Raw genomic sequence first — 25,229 nt, 5'->3', positions numbered from 1 at the left:
GCGCGGAGGCAGCGCCGCCCCTTCAGCCGTGGCCGCGGCCCGCCCCGGCGCGGGGCCCGGGGACGGGCGGGCGCTGCCGCCTGCCTGCCGGCTCGCGCACGTTGTTGGCCCAGCCTCGCGCGAATGCAGCGTAGGAAGCGGCGGGGCTTTCCTTGCTTCCCCGGGGAGGTGGATGCAGCATCACGGGGTGCGCGAGGTGCTGACGAACGAAGGTGCCGCTGGTGCGGGCAGCGCGCCCGTGCGTGGGGCCTCCGCGCGCCCTGTGCGCTGGTGTTCCCGCGTGCCCCGTCCTGCGGCGCTTCCAGGCAGACCTCCCCATGGAGGGAGGGCCCCTGCGCCCCCCGCTAACGGGAGCGTTTGTGTGCCGGCAAACCTGGCTCTGCACGAAGAAGCCGAATGCGGGAGCTGATTGTGCGAGATATAAGAGCTTCAGCTACGCTAAGCGTGAGAAATGGACTGTGCGCCCTTGGTTTCCCCTGGGCTTCACTCCTAACTGAGGCGGATTGGCGAACTCGCACAAACCAAGGAGGGTTGAAGCATCTGGAAAATGTAATGGAGTAGAGTTCTGAAAATAAAGATTTTTGTCTAGATTGTGTGAGTCTGCCTCTAATTCTTACATACTCTGTCAAAAGTTATCTTAAGTTATTACAGCTAGAGTTCACTGTTTAATCTTGCATTGGTTTCCATGGAAAACACAGACCTTCCACCATTAACAAAGTAAGGTTTTAGTTTTGGTGTCGTCCCATCGCTGAGAAATCCATTTCATTCCAAAAGCGTCTTCGCATAATCTAACACACTATATTCAGAATTCTGTGATTGCATAATGTTAATTTTTGGCACTCTGATATTACATTTTAGGAGTGTGTCCATGACATGTCTGCTCAGCTAAGGACAGAGTTAAGGCAAAGAGTGGCATGCTAAGTTTCAACCTAACATCAAAAAAAATATTTATTTTAAAATGAGGATATAAATAGGGGCATTTTCATCTCATGAGATAACCTTTGACATCAGCTGAGGTGTTGAATCGTCAATGATAATTTCTCTACTGAGGAAATTAAGAATAGAAAGGAGAGATGATAATACTACCTTACTTCAAATACTTTCTCTGACTGCATTTTATCAATATCAGATTATCTCATTTCACAGATAACAGCAGTACGGTTCAATAGATCTGTTTTAGTTTTGCATACGTTATAAATGAAGCTTGACTATTTAGATGCACAAACTTTGTGATGATCAATTTGTCTGTTTTATTAGTGATTAAAATAGAGACAATATATGTAGCAAAATTCCGAATTTTCCTGTTTAATTAGACATCTCTCCTGAGGACCAATTCCTAATGATCTAAATAGTATTACCCTAACTTAATTTTTAAAGCATGACTAGTGACACCTACCTGAAAAGGGTTGTACACTGAATGTGTAGTTTTCTATTTTGTATATATAGCATAATGTTATGCAGATTAGATACTGGCATTCTGAACAATCTCCTTAAAGTTGTCTCAAAAGATATGAAGCCCGGTATGCTTCAAATAGCACAATCTATACTGCAAAGTTACCACTGGTCTTTAATAGGAATTTTTGAAATTCATAGTCATTGGGGTCATCATAAAAACATGTTTAAACTGTTTAAAAGCATTAAAATGAGTTCACCTGTCTTGCAGGTCCTCTGAGACACTGGGCAGGGAGATTCTGTTCACCTCAGCACTGAGCCTTCACCCTTTAGGGGACGATGTCAGGAGATACCATCACTTCCCTTGACGTATGAAGGGTTCTTGATTCATTGTGCTGACCTTAACGAAGGGAATGTTTGGTAACTGTTTTGCTTAATCATACAATGAAATACATATTAGAAGATATATATCTCTGGATTATATAGATTGTTAAAGTATTAACATACCTTAAAAAATGGAGAGACTTACAGAAAAATAGGAAGAGGTTATTTTAATCAGGCAAAAACAGGGTTATAAGCACTCTTTCTAAAAATAAAGTAAGACTTCTTCAATCCTTAACATCTGCATTTAATATTTTCTTCTAAACAAAAAAATACAGATGTCATTATGTAGCAAATTACAGTCTTTGACAACATATAGTATTTACCATCTCTTACACTTATTTTAATTCTAATTTGGTCATTAATACTTTACTCATTACCGCAGTGTGTTACTTGTAGTAAAAGTGCCACAATAAACATGACATTGCCATCTTAAAACTGCTTTGTTATAAATTGTAGAGAATATACAGAGTTACAAAGTCATTGTGTTTTTATCAAAATGTACAAACCCCCCCAAACCTAACACAAGCTATCCATATTTCTCTTATGAACTATACAGTTATATAAAATATCTGTAAAATTATCTTTATATGTATAAATATTCTACCTTATTTGCTTTGGTCTATAATTAACATCATACAAGTCCACTTGGAAAATATCTCCCATGTACTGTCTTTGAAATGTCACCATACTTTCCATATTTATTCTCCTATATTCTTATTTCAATGGAACCAAAGCTGACATGAAACCAAAAATTTCTCCTGGGTTCATACATCCACAAATGATAGAATAAATAAGTGGACTATATTATTACTTAAATCAATACTGTATTATCATTTCACTTTTATCATACGCTATAGATTTTTCTTTTTAATATTCAAGAAAACAAAGTAAGTAAACAAAATGTACCATATTTGCACATAGAATGAAGTCAAGATTCACTACCTTTGTCCTGGCTTTGTTTTTTTAAAAAACACTTCATAAGATGAAAGTACACGACTACTTGGAAATGCAGATACAATACAACAGAGCCTTGTTATATAAAATGCAACTTGCAGGAATCTATCCTCTTTTTTTTTCACCTCATTTCAAATGAATCACATTTTCACAAAACTATATTAATTGTACGGTTTATTTTAGTGATGTCTTCCAGAAGCTTGTTCTCCCAGCGCTTAGAAGAATGCCAAACCATTGGGCTCACCATAAACCTCAGGTGTGGCAGGGTGAAGGAAATAGAAACAACACTTTTTGCCTAGGAACTGGCGCCCAGCACGTCTCTGCTACGGATCCACCGTGCTGGGGACAGGGATTCCCCGCAGGAGCTCGAGTGGGGCAAGAAGGTGAGATATCACTGGGATAGGACATGGGAAATGCTGTAGGGAAATACAGCTACATGTGATATATACGGAAGCAAGAATCTGAGCATGTACCTACTCCTCCCAAAAACAAAACAAAACAAAACAAAAAAAAAAAAAAAGGCAAATTTACTGGGAGTAGCTCAGTCATTTGTTGTTTGGATACTATTCCAGGAGGAGGAGGGAGACTGTCCAAATCCCCCCTTCTTCTGATGAGAAGAACAATTTTCTTAAAGGCGGGAAAGACTACCGGGAATTGGGCACTTACATACCTGATGTTTTTAAGCTGCTCAGCTTCCTAACTAACTATGGGAACGCAGCATGAGGATTTTCTTCAGTTAGATGCACCTGAATAGTCCTACCAGGCCATTGACAGTTGAATCTTTTGGGATTTATGCAATTTGGAAGACAGACTGTTATAAATTGCACTAAATCTTTAATATATGTCTCAGAGATATGATAAATCTGGATTACTTTACATACTATCACTCAGAGACTTTATGCCTAACAGGGTAACTGCAAAACTAAATATGGACATGTAATTAAATTTATACTCCTGCATCTGTTTTGTAAATGCAGAATGCCTCCCAGAACTCAACTGTACTTCAGCATACTCAAATTCATGAAACATTTCCCACCTTCACTTCGGAATACATTATACCACAATTATTTTGTTTATAAACACATTACTTTTTTTTTGTTTAAAATAATGCAATATATGGTTTCTGCAACACAGAAACAGATTATACTTTGAACCTATGTATTTATCATGTCCAGAACGATTCTGACTCAACAACAGCACTGTAAAATAGTTCAGTGGCTAGCTAATAGTGATGCTAAGTAGTAGGGGCTTGGTGGGTCCTTTTTTTTGTTTTCTTCTATCTATATATATTAGAAGTCTATGGTGGCAAAAGTATTTTGCGTCTGACTCTCACATTAAGTTTGTATTATTGCAAAATATTAGTTTTTCTTTTTCAGTGATTTTTCCGCTTCTTCTTTTGCATATATTGGCATACATTTAGATGAAGAACTTTGATCTTTATTTTTGTAAATGGTCCTTAAGTGCAGCAGTTTCCCCGTTATCCAATATCTGGATTTTTCTCCTCTTTTTCACAACTGTCACTCAGAGTACAACTTCTGAAGTTCTATTTTGTATATTTTTCACTTCATTCTCTTCTGAGCCAAGAAAATGTTGATTTTCCGAAAGTTTAGTAGCTCTTTCGTTGCAAAAATGTTCTTTCCGACCTTGTGGGCCCGGGCTTTTGAAAAGATGTTTCTTCTGGTGCATTCCCAGAGCAGCTGCTGTCTTGCAAATTTTGGGGCACTGAAAGCAAGCATATCCTTTTCCATTATGTTCACGTACGTGCCTTTGCTCATGATTCCTTTTGGTAGAAAGATACAAGAAACTCTGTAAACAGAACTGACAGTGGTAGCGCTTTTCTCCAGTGTGAATTCTTTCATGTATTTTGAGCGTTTCATTTAAAGTGAATGCCTTATTACAGTATTGGCAAACAAAGTCTTTCACACCCAAATGAATACGTTCATGTTTCTGTAGATTCCCAGGAATAGAAAAAGACTTACCACAGGTTTTGCAGGTGTAGGGCTTTTCTCCAGTGTGACACCTCATATGCATTTTTAGAGTGGATGGACTTTGGAATTGTTTTTGGCATAATTCACAAATGTAAGGCTTCGAAGTAGCTACATGCCAGTGTATGTGTTCTTGACTTTCTGCGGGGGCAGATTTGTCTGTTTCACAGAGCTCACAGTGAAGATTGGGCATCTCGGGGTTTTCCTCTTGACTGATGCCCTTTTCCTCAGGTGCATTCCTCAGCGCATACTCTCGGCTGCACGTGTTGTGACTTTCTTTAATGGGATTCTTGTATCCATGCTTTTTCCTCCATTTGGTCTTTTTCATTTTTCTTAGCTGTTTAGATTTCTTTTTTGGTTTGTAATTGTAGTAAGGTCTCCAGGGCTTATCATTGGAATCCTGGTCACTCACATCATCACACATTTCTGGCAGCTCCATGCATTCTGAGCTGTAGAGCCGAGATGGGCTTCTTTCCTTTGCCTCCATTTCCGACTCCTCAACTAGGTTGTCCTGTCTAGACTCATATTTAGATTTTCGACCCCTTTTACAAAACAACTTAGATCCTAAAATGTGCCTTTTCACAATAGCCTCATTACCAATTTTTACTGTTATTTGACAAAGAGGAGCAACATTACTGTCGGCAGACGTTCCAGGTAAGGCGGGCTTTGCAATGTATGTTTCAGTTTTACTCGACTCTTGAACAATATTTGTTATTTTGCTAGATGTTCCTCCAGCTCCTGTGGTGTACTGTGTATCCTCACTTGTTTCTGCTTTGTTGTATAGCAGTGTTTTCTTTTTCTCCTTAACAGGTTTTGATTTAGTAATACATTTGCCATAATTATCTGATCCATATTTACAACCATCACTTATAGATTGACTAGGTTGGTTATTTGAAGATTCTGCCTTACTGTTTTCTATGGAAGTGACTGTTTTACCATGCATTATTACTGATGACACTCTGCTACTGTGCATTATAACAGAAGGTGCAGAACTGCTATAACTGATGACAGAGGTTGAATTCTCTTTCACATTAGTGAAAGACACAATTGAAGAATCACGTTCCTGAGAACCAGAAGCATTTGCAGCAGTGGAAACTGTTTTTTCCCGTGTGAAAAAGTCACTTTGCAGGTCAGAATTTAATATACCCACTCCCCAGGAGGAAGAATTCTGAGTATTTGTAGAAGCTGCCGTATCATTACGTGAAGAGGTGTCCAAGGCAAGAGCTCTGTTGTTTGTCAGTATATTACTTTGAAAATTCAGTGATGGTAAGTCAGAAGTAAGAGAATTCGGAATGAAACAGTTATTAGAAGTAGACTCATTAACCTGGCTGCTTGCTTGAACACTTTCATATGAAGAATTTCGATAAGACTTATAAGGTAGACGCCTGCATTTCATCGGCAAAAGTCGATAAAGCTTATATGGATACATACTTGGTTTTAAGCCTCCATTGGCTGTTTTTTTATTTACTGAGAGACGGTGGTCAATTGCATGGAAAGACTTTTGATGATTTTTTAGTATATAATAAGTCATAAAAGTCTCCAGACAGAAAATGCACTGGTACCGTCTTTCTCCTGTGTGCCAGATCTCATGTCTGGTGCGATATTCAGCTAATGCAAAGACTTTGTTGCAGTAGTGGCAAGGATATGTTCTTCTCCATGAGTGTACATTTGCATGTCTTCGAAGACTAGACAGTGTTACATAACTACGCTTGCAAACTATGCAAGTATATAATATCTGCCCATCAACAACTTTAACTAAATGATCTGTTTCTGGTAAAGTGCAGCTTGCATTAGAATAATCAGTTATGCTCTTTTCGGACAATAGAGGCTCTGTGTTTGCATATGAATTGCCATTCCTTCCTTCTGCAGCAGTATAGTTTTCTGAAAAATTTTGTTCACTTCCACTGTGAACAGCTAAGTTACTTGATCTCATACAGACTTGTTCATGACTTTCCAGTATATTTAGATTTGCAAATTGTTTGCTGCAGTATTTGCATATGAAACTTTCTTGGTGCTCTGAGTGGAGCTGAAGATGAGTACTGAGCAAAGCTCTGTCGTTGAATGATTTTGTACAGCAGTTACAGTTGAAAACAGGTGGACCTACAGCTGCAACAGATACAGGGATGTTGGCAGATTTATTTTCTTCTTCTCTTGGTAAGTGGAAATCTGCTTTATTTTGAGGTTTTGGAAAAGAAATAATTGTTTGATCAGCAACAGGTTCGTGTTGGGCTTCTGTATTCGATACCGTAGAGGCTGATGTTTTTGCTGTAGCCAAACCAGCGCTCTGGGCCTTAAAGGCTGTCTTAGGAGTTCCACAGGTCTGTTTTCCTGGCTGTATGAGTGGTGTGGCTTTGAGATTTTCATAATGCTCTTCACCCATCTTACAGGAAGGGCTGTTGTTCTGTTCAAAAAGAGATGTTCCTTGAAAAATATCTCCCCCTGAAGAAACTGCATATGAGTGTTCAGCTAATGTACTGGCTGATTCAGCATCTTTGCAAGCCTCACTTCTCTCAAGGCTGGTGTTGGGTGTTTGTATTGTCTCAGATACCTTTTTGAAGCTTGCTCTCAAATCAAGTGGAGAAAACATACTATTCTCAGTTTCAAAAATTGAGAATGCATTTGTAATTCGTGGTCCATTTGTGACAGCCGAGTCTTCATGTCTCTTTTCATGTTTTTCCTCTTTGACAGTTCCCTTTTCATTGATACAGTATGCATAGGGGCAGGGGGAACTTGAAAAATTAACATCTGAAAGATCTTCTAGAAATGATATCCCCAATTTTTTCCCTGCAGCTGCAAGGTCTGTTACAGTCTCCTGCCTTTTAACAACTACTGTGGAACTATAGATGTAATTAAGAATTTCTGTAAACACTTCAGCTTTGAGATCATCTAACTCCAGTACATGTCCCGAAATGCAGATCGTACGACTCCAGAAAATGTTTTTAAAATAAAGGCTTGAAGCTGCCAGCACATTACTATGGGCTTTAAACTTGGTATCTTCCACAATTATGGTGACATCACATAAAATACCCCGAATGCGCTGTTCATTTAAAATGGAAAGTACAGTGTCACTGTGGAAGTCATCCTTGAGATCCTTTGAATGTGACATGACTGTCATCTACAAGGGAAAACAGAAAAATTAATGGAAGCATCTTTAAAGGCATTTTTCATTCATTTCAATGACAGATTGAGGTTATACCTGTAACATTTACTTTTAAGTTTTAAGAATGAATACAGTTTTGCTATATAATTTGAATTGGACTCACTCACATGAAGAGTATTCATTTATACACAAGATAATCACTAGGTGGCAATTATTTACTCCTAGCTGACTAAAACAGCCATCTGATGTATCATCATTTCTATTGGTTACAAGTCTGTCCCATTCACGGGGCTGTGTTGATTTCTCAATAAATGGTTACAAACAGGTCAAGGATGCAGGAATTCCTGTAGCTCCTCAGTAAGGCCATTGAGAGCCTCCTCAAAGGAGACTTTACCTATCCCTGGATAGATCTGTAGCCAAACCTGGGCCTTTTTGAATAAAGTGACTGGCACCTTGGGACTTAAAGCTGCTTCATTCTGACTTGCCAGTGGTGGCTTGGATGCAGCCCCTGTGGAAGGACTCCCAAGTTACTCGAGGTAATTTGCCCAGCACAAATCTGAGTGACTAGATGGCCTTTATGAGAAGGCTGAATTGTGATTTTATGAATACCAAGGACTTCATTTTCTGGGGCCGACTGTCAATCATGTAACAACACAACAACATTTCATCTCCTTATTAACACACAATTTAACACAAATCAGAGATCCTATGAAATGCAGTTTCAATTACAGGACAAGGCTTTATGAGGAAGGGAATGCACAAGCACCACCATTTTGTAAACAGCAGTAGAACATGTGCAACAGGGTTTATGCAATTCCCTTACTGTTTTTAAAATAGTGATTAGCGTCTCTTAGATACATAGCATTTACTTCAAAATGACAGAATTTTATATTTTTTCCAATTCCATGAATAAAACCACAAGTTAAGAGCAATAAAATTTTTTGGTTTTTTTTTTCCCCAGCTATAGTTTATTTATGCTCACAGTTTGCAATATGGTAGTGCTTGTTTGTTCTTAATTTCTGTTACATAGTAAGATTTGCTAAGCAAACAATGGTCATCTAGAACACGTCAGCTCTCTCATCCAAGCTATTAGCAAGTAACTCTTTGTTGAGCTTGGGGCCTTTATCACAAGGTAAGTAATAAAACACATAGCCCTGTTGCAGCTAGTCTAGTTCACACTTTACAGAGTTTAGCAAAAATCCACCGACTGCTTCACTGCTATTTAAATCATACAAGAAAGAACGACAATGCTACTATGAAGACCAAGCCAGTGCCTTATGTAAGATATCATAATTTAGTACACTATGGGTGAAGTTTCCAGGCAAAATGTATACTGTACAACAGGACTTGTTTCTCTAAGGCAGATATTATCAATGCAAAGGCTCCAAACTCCTGTTGCAGATAATGGCTGAGAGCTTGAACAGACAGAACTAAGAAAACGTCAAGTTGTGACCCATACCAAATAACTATGTGTAGATACACTCTCTACTGTGATAAAACAATATGCATGTCTACATTTCTATCTGTTCACTTGCACTAGCTGTAGATCTAAGTATACTGTCTTCTATTTTTAAATCTTAAAACCTTATCTTAAAGTATTATATGTGTTTGTTCATTATACTTACTTGGTTTAAGCTATATTTTATAATGTGTTTGTTCATTATATTTACTTGGTTTAAGCTAAGTGGTATTAAAAATTGATTCACTTGGAATGATGACCTGAAGTTCACAGTAATTAAGGATAATTGTCTCCTTTGGTTCAGTATCTGGAAACCCCTACATAATTTTAGACAGCTTCTAGCGTATCAAGTCTTCTACATGAAGAACACTGACAAGAACACTTTTCTTTGAGCAAGTAGCCACAATCCCTTAATTGATTCTTTTTCACATTGACAGTGCCTGAGATTATGTCTGACTTGCTCATGTGATGTGGTATTAAAAACCAACTGTCAAACATCAAAAACATTTCACAAAGGAAGCTATTGATACCATTATTTCCTGACTACAGGATATAAATGCTGTCAACTCTGCCTCCCAATGAACTCCCCCATAGACGCTTGCCTGTACTTTTTATGCTTCTTTGTAGCAGACAGCTAGTTTTAGTTCAAAGACATATCACCCAACATACTGTTGCTAAATATATCAGACTACTACTTCTGTTCTAAGTGGCATTTATACACAAAGCCTGCAACGTGTTACCTGAGCATTTTAGTAGGAGTCTTATTATTCAACTAGCTATTTCAAAATGTATCCTCTCTCATGGAAAAGTATTTCCAAATTCTACTTCCGTATCAGTAGACTACTGTGGTGAATTACTGCACAGACCCCAATCTGTGTTGATCAGAATCAGGACCCCTTTATTTTTCAAGAGAACACCTTATATACTACCACAATCTACTAGAGCCAATTAGCTTTTGGATTCATGGCCTTGCAGATGCCAGCAATCAGCTGGCCCTGGGCCGTACCTAACTAACTCTAACGTAAGTTTCACATGAGAACAGCAAAGGGAGGAAGAGCATTCACTGGTCCTTCAAGGTCATGGGACAGCGCTGTTCTGTCTCTAGCTAGAGCGTCTCCCACACTCCCACATATTTTTTTCTGCCTGATTATTGTTATAGAATTATGGGAGAAAATTTAGTATTTTCAAATATTGCCCCAAACCTACTTAAGTGCCATTTGAGGTCTACTTTACCCAAAGCAACATTAAAAGGTCAGGCTACTAAATCATACTTTCTTTACAAGTTTCAGGGTGCTACTTTGATACTTTTTCACACTCCTTCCAAAGAAAAGGAACTTCTTTATAATCAGTATGGCAACCTCCTTCCCTATCTTGCAACCTCAGATATCTAGCTTCTGAAGGGCAAGATTTAGGTTGGGTGTTACTTTGTGCAAATTTTTTATTCCTGTTTTGGAAAAATAATAGGCCCAGCCTGTTGTAGCTGGTAGTTCAGCATGGTCATAGCTGATTAAAAAAAAGAAAAGAAAAAAGAAAAAAAAAGGAAAACACTAATTCCCTCTGGGAATGACAGAAACATGGGGCTGCCTGGACAGTGTCTCCTTACAACCACAGGCATGGACAAAAGTTATAACGAGGTCTAACTATGTTTAATAGCTTACGAAGGCTTGTAATTTATTGTTAGATTCTACACAGCTATGCATCATTTTCTATGTTTATATTTTTCTGTATTAAGACTCTTGTTTCTTGCCATTCTTCCTTGTTAATTAAGAATAACATTTTGCTTTTGTATTTGTTACAGCCTCATCATAAACATTACAGATTTTAAATATTTCTTTTTCAGCATCACATTATTTCCTCTAATTTTTAATTCAGACCATTGCAGGGGATGAGGAACTTGAAGATGATTATATTAATACTGACAGATCTCTGCAGCCATCAGATGAACCACTCTGAAAGACTTGTAATTCTTTCTGATTATTTCCCCTAATTTGTTCTTTCATTTCTTGGTTTAGACTTTCTATCATAATTTCTCATCATAATGAAAACAGCCTGTAAAACTTATCGGTGTTCTCCGAGAAGGCTTACATCATTCTTTGAAGTTATGTGTCTCAGTATGAAAATCAATGCCCTGTCGCTCTATCTCCTCTGAGAGTGGAAAGATTTGGGACTTTCTAACTTAACCAGCTCTAAAAAATAGTCTTCTCATAACATACATGTGCCACAGTATGTCTAGCTCTTTCTGATTTCGGAAGGTTTTGACCATTTTCCATGTCTCTTCTGAAGCCTTGAATTAACCGAAACATGGAAATTCCTAACCAGGAAAGTGGGGAGAAGGAAGTGGTGGATCTGTGGATTCAGTACAAGCTCATTCTCGTCCCTTGCCCACGAGGTGGAGCTGGATGCATGCAAGAGAAGCCCGGTCCCCTTCCCTGGCAAAGCAAGATGCAATCGAGAGGCTTGCTCAGCCACGGTAATAGCAACCACCACTGCAGAGTTAACACACAATTGTTGTTTAATCCCCTATGAATTACATAAAATATAAGCTGCTGATACAGCAGTTCATTTCAATATATTTCTCTGTCTTCAAATAGAGCCTCTTGAGACATCAAACACTTGGCAACTCTTCAGCTGTCTAGATAACTTGAAGACGCTTCCTGTTTATGGCTAATAGCTGCACCCCGGGCAAAACTGAATTGTTAGCCGAGAAAGTTCGCTCATTAACCTCAGATATGATTTTCCTAGCACCGTCAGAAATACTTACATAATTCTGTGCTCAAGTGTCAAAAAAGTCACTGTTTTTGAGCTATGTGCCAACCGGAATTTGTTTCTCGCGGTCTTTGACGGCAGGGAGGAAGACAAAGGCGGCAGCTCCGCGCAGCGAAGGGGCCGCTGGGGCGGGCGCCACGTTGGCCGGAGGGCCGGGCGCGCCAGGCGGCACGGCGGCCATTTTGCCGCGATAGTCCCCGGTAACGAGCGCGCTCCGAGGCTCCTGTCGCAGGCTGCCCTCCCTCGGCGCCGCCGCCCTTCCCCATACTGATTGCTACGGCATTTTTATGTACTTACTTTGCATGAAACGCTCTCTGCTAAATTAACACGCTCTTCTGTGACATTTAGCAGACCAGCCAGGTTATTTATATGCAAATATTCCAAGCTCACAACGGCGGGGAAAGACACCTTATATCCAACCCCTTGCCCTCTGATCATTAACAGTTTAACTCACATTATTAATATTCCTTTTAAACTAAAAAATGACTCTTACCTTATTCTTTTTCAAAGCATTTCTGCTTTGAAAGAGAGCATCAATGGAGATACATAACTCACGACGTACATTGTGCAACCTCCCAGTGAAAAGGAGAGCGCCAGAATATTTCCTCTAAATGGTCATATTTGAGATAAATTTGATATAAATATTGATATTCACATTATTTTCTTTCCCTTATCTGATTATACTCTCCTGTTCCTACATACACATAGAAATCTGTAAAAATATATCAAGTAAATACCTGGGGTATAGTTATTTTAAGCAGTAGTCAGCCTCTAATTTCATCAAAATATTTACTGCCTCAGGAAACAAGTGCAACATTACTATTAGTGCTTATGAAGTGCTAACAATTGTTTGCCCAAACAAAGAAGAAATCAGTATAATTTGACCAGAAGCATTTTACTTGCTCCAATATATTTGGGCTTTTTTTGTCTATATATTCACTCTAATTTTAAATAGATTGCAAAACTTATTCCTCTGGGTACTTGTAATTATGAAACCTGGTGAAAGAATGGGCTTTAAGGTGAGAAGCTTCACTTCTGCATTTCTGAAATTCCCATCTAAAAGTTCCCCTATCGAAACAACGTGTATCAACTTAAGGCACTCTACTACCCAAAAGTGTTTTTTTTTTTTTTTTCCTATCTCACTGCAAACTGAGGTGTTCTCATCAGTAGCTACTGGTAATGAAATGTAGAACAAATATTTGAAGAACAAATGCAAGGTTGTCACAACCTTCTTTCTCATTCCAAACTACGTAACTGAGAAACAGAATTTCATAATCACACGTAGGTTACTTTTAATCTTGAACTTTGCTTATTTACTATTGTTTCTGTATTGTTTTAGGAGTGCATATTAGTATGTATTAATGAAGACTTCTAACAAAGGTGCTCCCAGATGTATGTATGAAGAATGTGTTGTTATTAAGAACACAACAATATAGATTAAATTCAAACCATTATAATCCTTTAAAAGAAATAAATTACTATTTATTACTGAACAGGAACAAATACAGGTATTGTTCACATTGATTATGTGAAACAATGTTAAGGACAATTAGGCTATGAATTCTCATTAAACCTTGTTTTTCTTTAGTTGTTTTGAAAACAGAGGGATAACTGTCATTTGTATAATACATTATTCTTATATCCTCAGAGATACTAATCTATTTGTTTCATGTCCTGGCTGTTTCCATAATCTGTAGGTCACATAAGCGAGTTGCAGAAAACAATTTTTTTTTTTTTTTTTTTTAATTAATAGTGTCTATCTATGGAAACTTTAGCTCAGTCACTTTTTCTGACTGATAGTACTTGATAATACTAATTTACATACTTGAGCTTTTTGGAATTCACAGTATCATTGATATATTGAAACTATACTTCATAGTAAGAAATTATTTATAAGACTGGCTTGGCTGTACCTAAGATTTTACATTCTCACCATAATGCTTCATATAGTACCATTTACATGCAAAGAAAATGGAGGAAATGGTGCTGCAATCAGACCTGCAATTGACTACATTAATATCTATTAATCTCAGTGAGAAGTTGCACAAAGAGATCCATCTACATAGGCAGTCCTGATTTCAAACTTTTTCATATGCATTATATACTAGAAGAATTAGCAATTTTGCTAGTCTGCCAATTCCAATTTAACATATAAATGGTTGTATATAACATCACACATTGTTATTTAAATGCAAGTCCAGAGTGCTTTATATATAGATATACACACACAATATGTGCATATATATATGTCATGAACCTTTTACTTCTTTTAAAATGAAAAATGCATAAAAGTGGCTGTTAAAATTGTGGTGTTTGGACGCTTTGCTGAAGTCTGATAATCTCACTTCTGCAAATCATGGCATGTGGTGTTTTTTCCTCAAGAGTATTTCAGACTGCTGAGGAAAATCATGTTCCAATATTCTTCTGTAGTCAAGCAGTTTCAGTTCTTAAAGAATGGCAGGAAACAGTATAAATATAGCCTTACCATCTTGTGCAAATTCTCTGAGAGTGACAGAACTTGGTCAGAGCTTCTCAGTACCTAGTGAAGGCCTGCATATCCATGAAAAAAATGCTTGGACGGATTGGCTTCCCTATTGCTCTCACTGCTGGGGTCAAAAGCAACCAGTGAGTGGGGCCACTGAGAAAGAAAACACAGCTCATGCTTTCCCCTCAAGCAGACCAGCACTTGGCTCTGAAGTGTGGAGCTGCCCAAAGTGCCTCCACTCACTTTTCTGTAAAGGAGGCAAGGGCAATGGCTCCCCTGCTGAGGCCTCCTCCTCTTCTAGATGCCTCCGCAGAGGGAGAGGAAAGGGGAAGGACGCAGAGATAGTCACCTCTGCAGCTGCCCATTCAACCTGGGCCACGTGGGAAAGAGCTGGGTAGGACTTACCTGCCTCTAGAACACAGCTGCCCAAGTGCACAAAAGCAAGACTCTTTTCCCAAGTTATATTGGCTTCACACAGTCATTTTAAGCATGACCTAATGTAAGTCCCATTAACACTAAATCACACAAATAGAAGTATTTTTAAAGGTATAAATATTTTTGTCTCTCCATCAACCTAAAGATGAAATCCAGGCAAATACATTTTTTCTTCTGCACACAATTTAGAAACTTATATTGTACTGCTACTAAATCAGCTGACTTGACATCTTACTAATTCTGCATGAACAATCGCAATATTATTTCCATTCGCTTTATGTGCTGCTGACAAGCTAATTTCTAGCCTCCTACACTTCTGGGATGCCTGACAGTCCTAGCTACCCTTAGATCAATCAAGTTGTGAAGCTGTATTTACAGTCTGAGTATTTACCTTTTTTTCTGTTGACTATTAAGTGTAGTAATTAATATATCTCAATAGCTTTAAACAAAAATAGCAAATTAAACATTTATTTTTTGCTCTTTTCAGACAAATACTGTGTTGTATTCTGTTGCCCATTCAGTAATAAGACAAAATAAAAGAAGTCTAATCCAGCCAATTTTCCAGTTTCAGAGGAAACATGTTTTGAATATCTGAATCAACATCCTCAAGATACCAAATTGCAAGCTTTGGGGCCACTGTTATTCCCAGACAGGTGTCCTCAGGACCAGGCCAGTACTGCCATTCTTGCCCTTCACTGAGCTGAGGTAACAAATCTTGCTGGGCTTAAAATAAAGCTACCCCTCTTCCCCTGGCAACACATGCATAGCAGTAACTTGATTTAATTTGTCTGCTAGATGATGAGGCACAGACATTTTAAAAAGCTACAAGCCTCAAGATGCTCATCTGACCACCATGAACTCCAACTTTCTTTAGAACTGCAAAACATATTTATATTTTTGCTCCTTCTCTCTTTTTTTTTTTTTTTTTTTTTTTTTTTTTTGGTGATGAATTTTAGCATGTTAAAAGTCCTAAATGCTAGCACAAGTAGTAACTTTTTCTCTGAATCATGGTCACATGCGTAACTTCTCAAATCACACCAAATGAATTTAAGCTCAAGATTTGCAGTCTCCCATTTTTCCTTTCTGTCCTTGCAAAGTTTAGCATTTTAGACTTACTTATTAACTATTAAAGATACATCAACTTGGGTAATACAATTACCTGGAAGAGAGGTATACAGTCTTTAATGTAATACTAATGTTACTTTGAGAAGACAGGCCAAAAAATGTAACTTACCTCCAATCTGTAAAGAAATCTATCAAAATTGATCTGATATATACCTAAGCTTCTTTTAAAGACAAGGTATAGAACAAGACAATACTGTACAAACCCAGAATTTTTACAGAAAGTACTGCCTAAATGCAAAATTTTATTCCAAGATTAGCCCATGAACAGCTGCCATTTTGATTTCTTTTACAGCTTCCTGTTGCTCCCCTCCTCTGTCTATTGCTGCCTGTTGAAAGACAGCGCTTTGTTGTGTCTCTTAGCTTGGGTATGTTGGATAAAATGAGGGTACTAGAAGCAACAGAAGTTTCATTTTTATTTAGTGGCTTTAGTTTGTCACTGTGTCAAGCAGTATAATCATATTTGCTTCTGAATTCTTGTGCAGAATCCAGATTTAGAATGGCTGAGTGTTTCTGAAAGACACTGAATGTTTTAATTTCCATATTTTGTTGTCTTAAAGGAGTGTTATAAGTAATCAGAATCTTGGAGAAAGATTTGCAGACTAAACTTACCACACTAATATTATCCAGTTATTAAAAGTCCAAATTAAAGCTAGATGAAAAATCATGGAGAGATTTCCATTGACAATAATAGATTTTAGGTTAAAATCTTTGATTATTAAAAATTCATTTTGAGCCATGCTCAGAAATCTTTTTATATGGTGATTCTCAAAATGCATCCATTATTGTGAGCACATGCTATGTAAATGCATTGGGCTGGTTAATAAGCATTCACTGACACACATCTGCAGCTTTGCTAATGTACCTTTTATTCGTATGTAGTTGCCAAGGAAACAGGTTATGGCCCAGTATTCTATCTAAAAAATACTGAGCAACTGTTCCATGATCATTTACTTAGAATAGGTAGAATTTAGATTTTGAAGCTTATTGCTCTGCAAGTCCAGGTGACTTCAATTTATCTAATTTTAATATTTCATTGATTAAGCTAACAATGCAGTATTTTCTCTGAAAATCTGTCACCATCTTCTGTCTTTAAATCATAGAGCATTCGGTATTAAAATTAACTTAGACTACAGATATTATTTTGAGATATTCTAGAACAAAAAGAATGTTTCTTTTTGATGTTTTGTACATGTGTTTTAAATAGCTCTTTTTCTTACATTTTTGAACAGCAACCTAGTTATCTGCTTTTAACTTAAGGTATATCAGTATTAATGACTATGAGCACACAGATCATTTCCTACAGAAATTTATGTGAATAGTGCCACTACAATCAATGAAACTACTCCCTGGCTACAATGCATATTATACTGTATGATGCAAAGGGCTAGGTTCAAAATTGAAGAATTATCGGGATTTCAGGTTCTTTCATTCTATACATATACATATCTCAACATGAAAGAGCATATACCAGATACGCTAATTTTAACTGAGATGAAATTTGATTCATAATAAGACAGAAACTGATATTCGAAAACGTCACACAAAATGCATAGTCGTATTTTGAAAAATCCTGAGTATCACAATATTTTACTTCATTTTATTAAGTGCTTACTGAAGCTCACAATCCAATGTTTTCTTTTTTTACCGCCCCTGATTACAGTCATGTATAGAGATTAGCATTTTATGAGATGGACTATATAAAATTCAATCAAAATTGCAAGATTAAAATTGGACATGGGCACTAATAGACTTCCTCTGCCTTTACTGCATGCCATAGACTTATAATGGTTGCTAGTGCTGACATCCAGAGCTAGTATTCTGGAAAGCTTAAGAGGTTTGCTCCCTGCCTGCCAACATGTCTGGTTTGCACAGATCACAGGAGTTTCATGGAAGCCATAACAACCTGTTTCAAAGGTCTGTTCTACAAGATTTTGTTTCTGTAACCTCTACAGCAATAAAAATCTAACAGGAGATGGGAAAAAAAAACAATATTAAGACTGAATATAGTAAAGCAGTAAAACAGTGGGGAAAAAATCTTAAATGATTATTCAAGAGATTATGGCTTACTATCAGTCAGCCCATAAATTTACTCACCTAGAATCAGGTTGTTCGTCTGTTACTGTCTTTTTAAACTGGTGTCAACAGCTCTGTCTGGCAAAAGCATCTCAGCAATTGTGGGACCTCTGTGGCTCCCCTGTGTCAGTCTGCAAAGGGGAAAAGCCAAGTTCAATACCTACATGGTTAGATAAGTACTAATTTCCAGATACATCATGTAACTCATCATCACTTTCTTTGGAATGCTGCAGGGCTCCCTCTCTAGCCATGTGAGCCTCGCAGCTCATTAGCAACGCAACAGTTCTGTTAACCACTGGAAGGACTGCTTTGGGGTGCATGGTTTCTTTATAGTTGAACCTGTGTAGTGCAAACAGGACACCATGTTTCATAGTTCTAGACTGGAATGTAAGGAGATGTTCTAGATGAAGTTTGAAACCATTTCTTCACCAGGATTTTGGGAATAATTAGGCTAAAAGCAGGCCTTAGCTAGAGCCATCCAAATGTATCCAATCCATTCCTGTCATATTTACTTAATAAGACATCCAATAATGGAGGCTTCCTGCTTTTCTCAGTCAATCTGTTTCTGAGTTTCACAAAGTTGTCAATGAAAAATAATTGTGTTTAAGATTAGCTACCACATCTAGCCAGTTCAAAAAAATTATGGTACTGTGGGAAACAATGTTCATTGCCAGGCCACTCCCTTGACTCCACATAAACCTCAGAAGCCAATTACAATTTATCGTTTATTTTTAAAAACACCATGTATTTTTGACATCTCTCAAAGGGCCTTTTCTCTCCCTTCTTTCCATTCTGCCACTTCTGTTCTGACTGCTTTTACCACAGATAAGACTTTTTAGGCAACATATAGTCTTTCTGTATCTCGCTGCTTAAATGATTCTTCATTGCTTTCAAACATTCCAGTTTTATGCTTCAAACATTCTAATAACTTTATTATATAATACCGTCAAAATAATTTAGTGCAAGGCGGCATCCTGAAGACACTAGACAAAACCAAATTGTTCCAGTGAACAAACTGCAGTGTCTTGCGGATGAGGCTCATGACTCAGCCAGCAGGCATTCACAGAGCGGCAGAAAGAATAAATAGCTCCATCTTCCATTTGCAAACATATCGCTGTAATTTCATAGACAACTGAACTACAGCATCCACCACTTGTTAGGTTTTAGCTGGAGGAGTCTATGCATGTCTCCTCAATAAAGGAGAATATGAAAAAATAAGCTATTATTATTATTATCATCATCTCAAATAGCAGTAAAGCCATGAGCCCATTTATAGTTACAAGTCATTGACAAAGATTATGGTGAACAGGAAGACGAATGCAACAGAAAAAGAGGATTTTAATCAAAGCATAAAGAATCCCCAAATTTGATAATGCTAGAATGCACATGTACCGCTATACATAATAAATCAATTTTAATACATGCTAAAACCCTATATCTGACAAAAACTTAAACATTGTGAAGAAAAACAGTCATCTTAGATGCTCCAAAAGGGTTAATTGGTACCTGTTCATTACTATCACAATCTGAGGGTAATAATCTGACAAATATTATCAAAACATGGATAGTTTCACACTGGGAGATCTGCAAATCAAAATGAAACTTAGAGCCAGAAGTATCCTAATCTGAAAAGGTAATTTAAAGGTAAGCAGGATAGCGTCCGCTGGAATTATTTTTTGCTTGATTTTGTACCTATTCAAGTTTTATATAAATTTTCTGCTTGGCAGAAGTGGAATTTCCATGCATAGATTTCAGTATAAAAAGGGAAACTGAATATCAGCAATTTGGCATCTAGGATAAAACTGGACAAAGAGCCAAGTCCGCCCCCCTCCAGCACTAACATTTGACAGGTTGTGCTGAGGCGTGAAAAATGGCACCTGTTCCTAGGTGCCTCTGTTACCTCCTTAGCCAAAGGGAATAAAATGCATAAAGTTTACTCAGGATTTCATATACCACCCCAGCTTTGACATTAGCTGCCTTGCCCTAGCTAGATTTAACTACCATTAAAATCTGCACAGCACAGGCTGTATGATACTGGAACTGCAAACAGCTTGCTAATTACTCGAAACCTCCTTAATAAATGAATCCATTTCTTCAGCAAGAAGAAATTGCCAGCAAGAAGAAAGGCTGCCAGTGAGTTTTTCCAGAGCCATGAAAACACTTGAGTTCAGTCATATTAATTATAAGAGGACTTGCACCCTCTAACAAAAGAGCGAATTTGCAAATGGATTTAAAACAACCATAGTGCAGCAAGCTCGTGCCATGGAGCTGCACTTCCTTGAGTAAATATATTTAAACACAAAGAAGTAATAAAAACAGTTTAACGAAAAGTGCCACTTATTTTCTAAAGATAAATATCAACAGCAATAAATAGATTGCTACTGCAGAACATTAGCTCAGCAACTTCCTTTAAAAATAACCACACAAGAAATAAACAAAGAAATACAGTTTGGGTAAGAACACGTAAGGGTGTTTTTTCCATAACATTTCAGATTGAAAGAAAATATCAGAGATAAGCTACTGGGGAAAAATAAAAATATATTAAAAAAACAACGTTAATATGTCACTTGAGAGATGCTGTTTATTATGTTTTCAGTTCTGCTTCCTTATGTGGAATTGGGAAATATGATTGCTCGGTGTCTAACTCATCTAGTAATTACCAGCCAAATGGTTTTATTATCATTATTAAGCATTGGCCTATCAAGACAGATGACAACAATCATCTTCCTGAACAGTTATACACTGTTTATTTGGAATACATTGAACTAATTCTTATTTATTTTTAAATATCAGTTCAATCTCACTGAAACTGTCAAGGTTATCATTAATATAATTGACTGTGCTTCTAACACACCTTTTGTATTGATTTTCCATGCTAGATCATCATCCACATAAAATATACTCAGTCATTTTAAAGTCAAGGACGTGAAAGGAAAATGGCCACCCTGCTGCAAAAGTCTCAGTGCAGTAGTGAGAATTTCTCAAGTCACGTACAAAGGAGATTCAGAAGGAAATACACTGCATTATAAGTCAAGTAGAGATATTTAGCAAATTTATTACTGTATTAGCTGTTACCTCTGGTATATACACAAGATTTGTCTCGTATTTTTTCCAAGTGTTACATAAAAATGGAAACAAGGAATTAAAGTACTTGAATTTTGCAAAATGTAGGAGGTCTGCAAATTACCGCAGGCTGCAAGTGAGCTTATGTAAAGGCTTGTTTATAAGGTCTGACACAAGCTCTTTTCCAGCATGGTTAAACATAGTTCTCCAGCTGAACTCCAGAATGCAACCACTATTTAAAAACGAGTTATTAGCATTACTGTGGCAGAATTCAGCAAAGGTGAAAGAGGGCTTAAACATACTTCTGGTTCTCTACATGTTTTAGTGATACTTCTCTGCTGGTGATAATGAAACTATCACTTTATAGACCGACAGTACAAACCTTGACCTACATATAAGACCAGGCTACATATAAAAAAAAAAAAAGGAAAAAGGGAAAAAAAAGGAAGAAAAAAGAACCTGGGTGCATTTCTGAAAACAACCAATGCAAAACAGGAAAAAAACAGTTTTCTGCAGTGCACAGCTTTATAAACATAGCATCGTGTAAGAAATGATAGCTGCATGGAAACATGAAATGAGATCAGATTCTCATTTAGAACTGAAAAGAAACTTAACTACGAAATTTCCATTTGCATTGTGGTATTGGTATTAAAGAGAATAATTTCTTTTACGCTACTACTACTGCACCTTTTAAAAGGATTTGGTTGCCAAGGAAACTGGTTCTGGCCCAGTATTAATCTCAAACAAATATATTACAGAAGTTGGTGTTAGTAGACAATCATCATAATTCTTTTTATTCTTAATGCTCAAATTCAGGCTTTTGTACGTAAGGCTGGCAGTTTTAATTTAACGATGTTTTGTGTTTGAAATAAAACACTCCAGTGAACTGATACTCTGTTTAAGCTGACAAGGCCGTCTATATCAATCATTTAAAAATCTTCTGCTTTAAAATAAAAAGAAATAACTGCAGGTTTATGTTTGTATCCAGTACTGAAACTATTAGTATTAAAGCTTATTAATCTTTATTTAAGATTTCGCACAACGCGTGGGAAAACGCTTACAACAATTTAAATATTTTTCATTTTTCTTATCTGCCTTAATTTTTATTTTTGCATTTTAACTGCAAGCTCCATAATGCTCACAAGCAGCTTTAAAATGTAATGGAATCAATCGGGTTTTCAAAAATTCTTTTGTTGCAGAGGCGTCGCCACGCCCTTGCTACCTACGGTTATTTTAACAGACATGACTGCTCTACTTTCACAATAGTTTTTTTTTTTTTAAATAGGTAAAAACAATTCTCATGCCAATATACGAAGCCAAGCAATTTACTATCATGTTGCTTTCAATTAACACATTAATGCATTTTTTAAACCGACAGCTATATTCTAAAGCCCATTTTAAGTTCTTGCAGCCCTAAAGAAGAAATCGGTAAAACATGCAAATCTCAACCTACCTGCATGTACCACTTAGTGCAGTGTTAGCATGGCAATGCACCCAGCCATTTTTACGTAAAGCGATGGAGACAAACTGAATTCTCAGTCTTCTTGATAATTTTTTTAGAAGCAGTTGTCAAAAATCAGATGGGAAGCAGCTTGAATAGACCATGATCAGAACTGAATTGTCAATAGGGAAAAGCAGGAGTGGGGAGGAAAAAAAAAAGTCTTCATCCGAGGTTTTCCAAAACTGCAATACAAGATTATTTTTTTTCTCTCCTCCTCAGAGGGTTCGCAGCTCAAAGCTGACCACAGCAAAGGCCACTTGTCACATTTACTGAAAATCAGCCTATTGATATCACAGCTGAGAATATAAACTCGACAACCAAAGCCCATTGCACAACGTGGACTGCGTAAGAGTTAAAAATAGATTCAACGTGCCTCCTACCTGCATAATAAATATGTAAGTTTCAAGTGCTTTAATTCGATATTCACATTAATTAACAATACAATATACATTATTTAAACTACAGTAAATGCAAGAAGAAAAAGGGTGACACCATCTGGAAGCACAGTTTGCTTTTTTTTTTTTTTCCCCTCTTTCCACGGGCTAATAACGTAGTTCAAATGTGATGACAAGCTAACAGCTCACCACATTGCAAATGAAAAAGAATTCTTAAGGTGATGCTCAAATATCTAAGCCTGTAATGAAGCATAAACCAGTCTTCGCTACTGCATGCTATGGCACAGAGACCATTTACATACTCACATTTGAGATACTAGGCACAGTATAATGAATTCAATACACAGCATGCACACAGCACAAGCAACGTTAATCCTGCCTGCCATTTTAGGCTTGCAGGAGTAAGATACATACTGCAGCACAGCTCTGGTAAGGGAGGAGGCAAGGGACAGCTCACCTTAAATGCAGTATCTGATTAATGTTGTAAGTGACATTGCACATCGGCTACAGAGTCTTGGTTCAACTGGGTGGGAGGGAACAAAGAAAATTGTCATCAACTGGTGATGCAAGATGAGCTCCAGTCACTAGCACTGTTAGCAAACTCCAAATTCTACAACGATACAGTAGTAGGCATTTCAAACTCTTATCAAAATCTGTCTGTGCAATAGCCGAGTCCGCCTGCCGATGAAAACAAAACAATCTTCTTGCTTATTGGAGAAAGGCTGGATTGACTACAGTGACATCCTCTTGACGGAGAAAGATTTCACACAGCACATTAGATCCTGGATGCATTTGCTGCGCTCTCCTATCTTTTTTAAGCCTCAGAATTAAAAAAAAAAAAAAAAAAGAAAAAAGAAAAGGAAAAGGAAAAGACAATTATAGGAAAAATATTATAAATAAAAATCTAATTTTCATGCAAATAAAACATTTCTTTTTTTTTCCTTTCTGCCTTTTTTTTCCTCTTTTACAGTCCATCAAAACCCTGAGCAGTATTGACAAACCACACAAGCAGAGGGTCTGACTGCATGATCAGCTGTCTGTGTCTACGCTACACCCTGTTAACCACAAGCAGTGTTAGAGCTAAATATATCTGCAATGCAGAAACGGTAGGTGCTGCGTGGTATACAATTCTCATTAGTCATAAAATATTTTTCTATCATAGATATAATAAAGCAAAGAAAAACTGCTGCTGATCTTTTTTAGGCACCGAATCTGTCTGACTTACCGAACATAAAAAACAACCAAAGTATACTGACCTAGATAGCACTAAGACGACTTAAGCAGCAAACAAGCATACTCACTGTCAAAGCAAGGAAAAACGAAACAAAGATTGTCTAATCAAACTGAAAGCAACAGCGCGCTACCACAGTATGAATTCCAAAACGCTACGTACTGTATATGCACATCTCATGTTAGTGGGAGATGCAAAGCTCCTTTGTTTTTTCTCGGAGGCTTTTCTTAGCTACGGTTGCACAATGACATTCTGACATCATGGAGGTCACGCAGCTACTAAAGTGCTGTCGTCTTTTGGAAGAAAAAAATCATTTTGGAATATTAAGCCACAGCTGCAAAAATAATAATAATGAATGTCACATAACCTGCTTAACATCTCTCCTTTACCTTCTGGGATTAATAGTATGTACATTGTTCTGCTGCATACATTAAATTGGTTTCACCCTCTGCAGCGATTGCAGGAGTGTAACTGCGGGAATTAGATTTCTATAAATAAGTAGATAGAAAGGTTAAAAAAGAGATTCTAATTCTCCAGAAAACTTAAAAATACAATAAAATATTTGATATGGATAATGAAAAGCATTAAAAACTGTTTTTTTTAATGTCTAATTAGCAAAACTGGTTTTATTTGCACTGTCAATATGTTTCCAAAGGGAGAGTGAAAGCGCCATAGCACAACTTCTTATGACCTGAAATACATTCCCAAAACACTAAACAATCAGATGAAATCAAACAAACCCTTAGATCTATCTGTTTATAGGGAATCTTTCCGATGCACTCCCAATGACTTATGCTTTCCTTTTCTTCCCACCCCAGATACCTAACACACAGAACAGCAAACGTTAACGTGCAAGCTCTGGAACTATTTCACTGAAAGAG

The 25,229-nt window shown here is 37.3% G+C and overlaps 1 protein-coding gene across 3 annotated transcripts; it reads right to left on the bottom strand.

The window, feature by feature from the left end:
- Positions 1-2,048: 2,048 nt before the first annotated feature.
- On the bottom strand, positions 2,049-23,592 carry ZBTB38 (zinc finger and BTB domain containing 38). Of its 3 annotated transcripts, none has more exons than XM_026040057.1 (3): positions 23,575-23,592; positions 18,180-18,289; positions 2,049-7,830 (listed from the first exon to the last, which is right to left on the bottom strand). In XM_026040057.1, the coding sequence occupies exon 3, from the start codon at positions 7,828-7,830 to the stop codon at positions 4,252-4,254; it is 3,579 nt and encodes a 1,192-aa protein (XP_025895842.1). In that variant the 5' UTR covers positions 18,180-18,289; positions 23,575-23,592; the 3' UTR covers positions 2,049-4,251. The 3 variants fall into 3 exon arrangements, with proteins under 3 accessions (XP_025895842.1, XP_025895841.1, XP_025895843.1); XM_026040056.1 differs by lacking the exon at positions 23,575-23,592 and adding an exon at positions 22,675-22,859; XM_026040058.1 differs by lacking the exons at positions 18,180-18,289; positions 23,575-23,592 and adding an exon at positions 12,036-12,091.
- Positions 23,593-25,229: the final 1,637 nt, after the last annotated feature.

The sequence above is a fragment of the Nothoprocta perdicaria genome, unplaced genomic scaffold (genome assembly GCF_003342845.1).
Source record: "Nothoprocta perdicaria isolate Ctin4 unplaced genomic scaffold, notPer1 scaffold_25, whole genome shotgun sequence".
Classification (NCBI taxonomy): Eukaryota; Metazoa; Chordata; class Aves; order Tinamiformes; family Tinamidae; genus Nothoprocta; species Nothoprocta perdicaria.
This window is presented reverse-complemented; position numbering and strand designations above follow the sequence as displayed.

Coding starts and splice junctions, on each gene's coding strand:
- ZBTB38 (XM_026040057.1), bottom strand. CDS start 7,830: ATGACAGTCATGTCACATTCAAAGGATCTCAAGGATGACTTCCACAGT.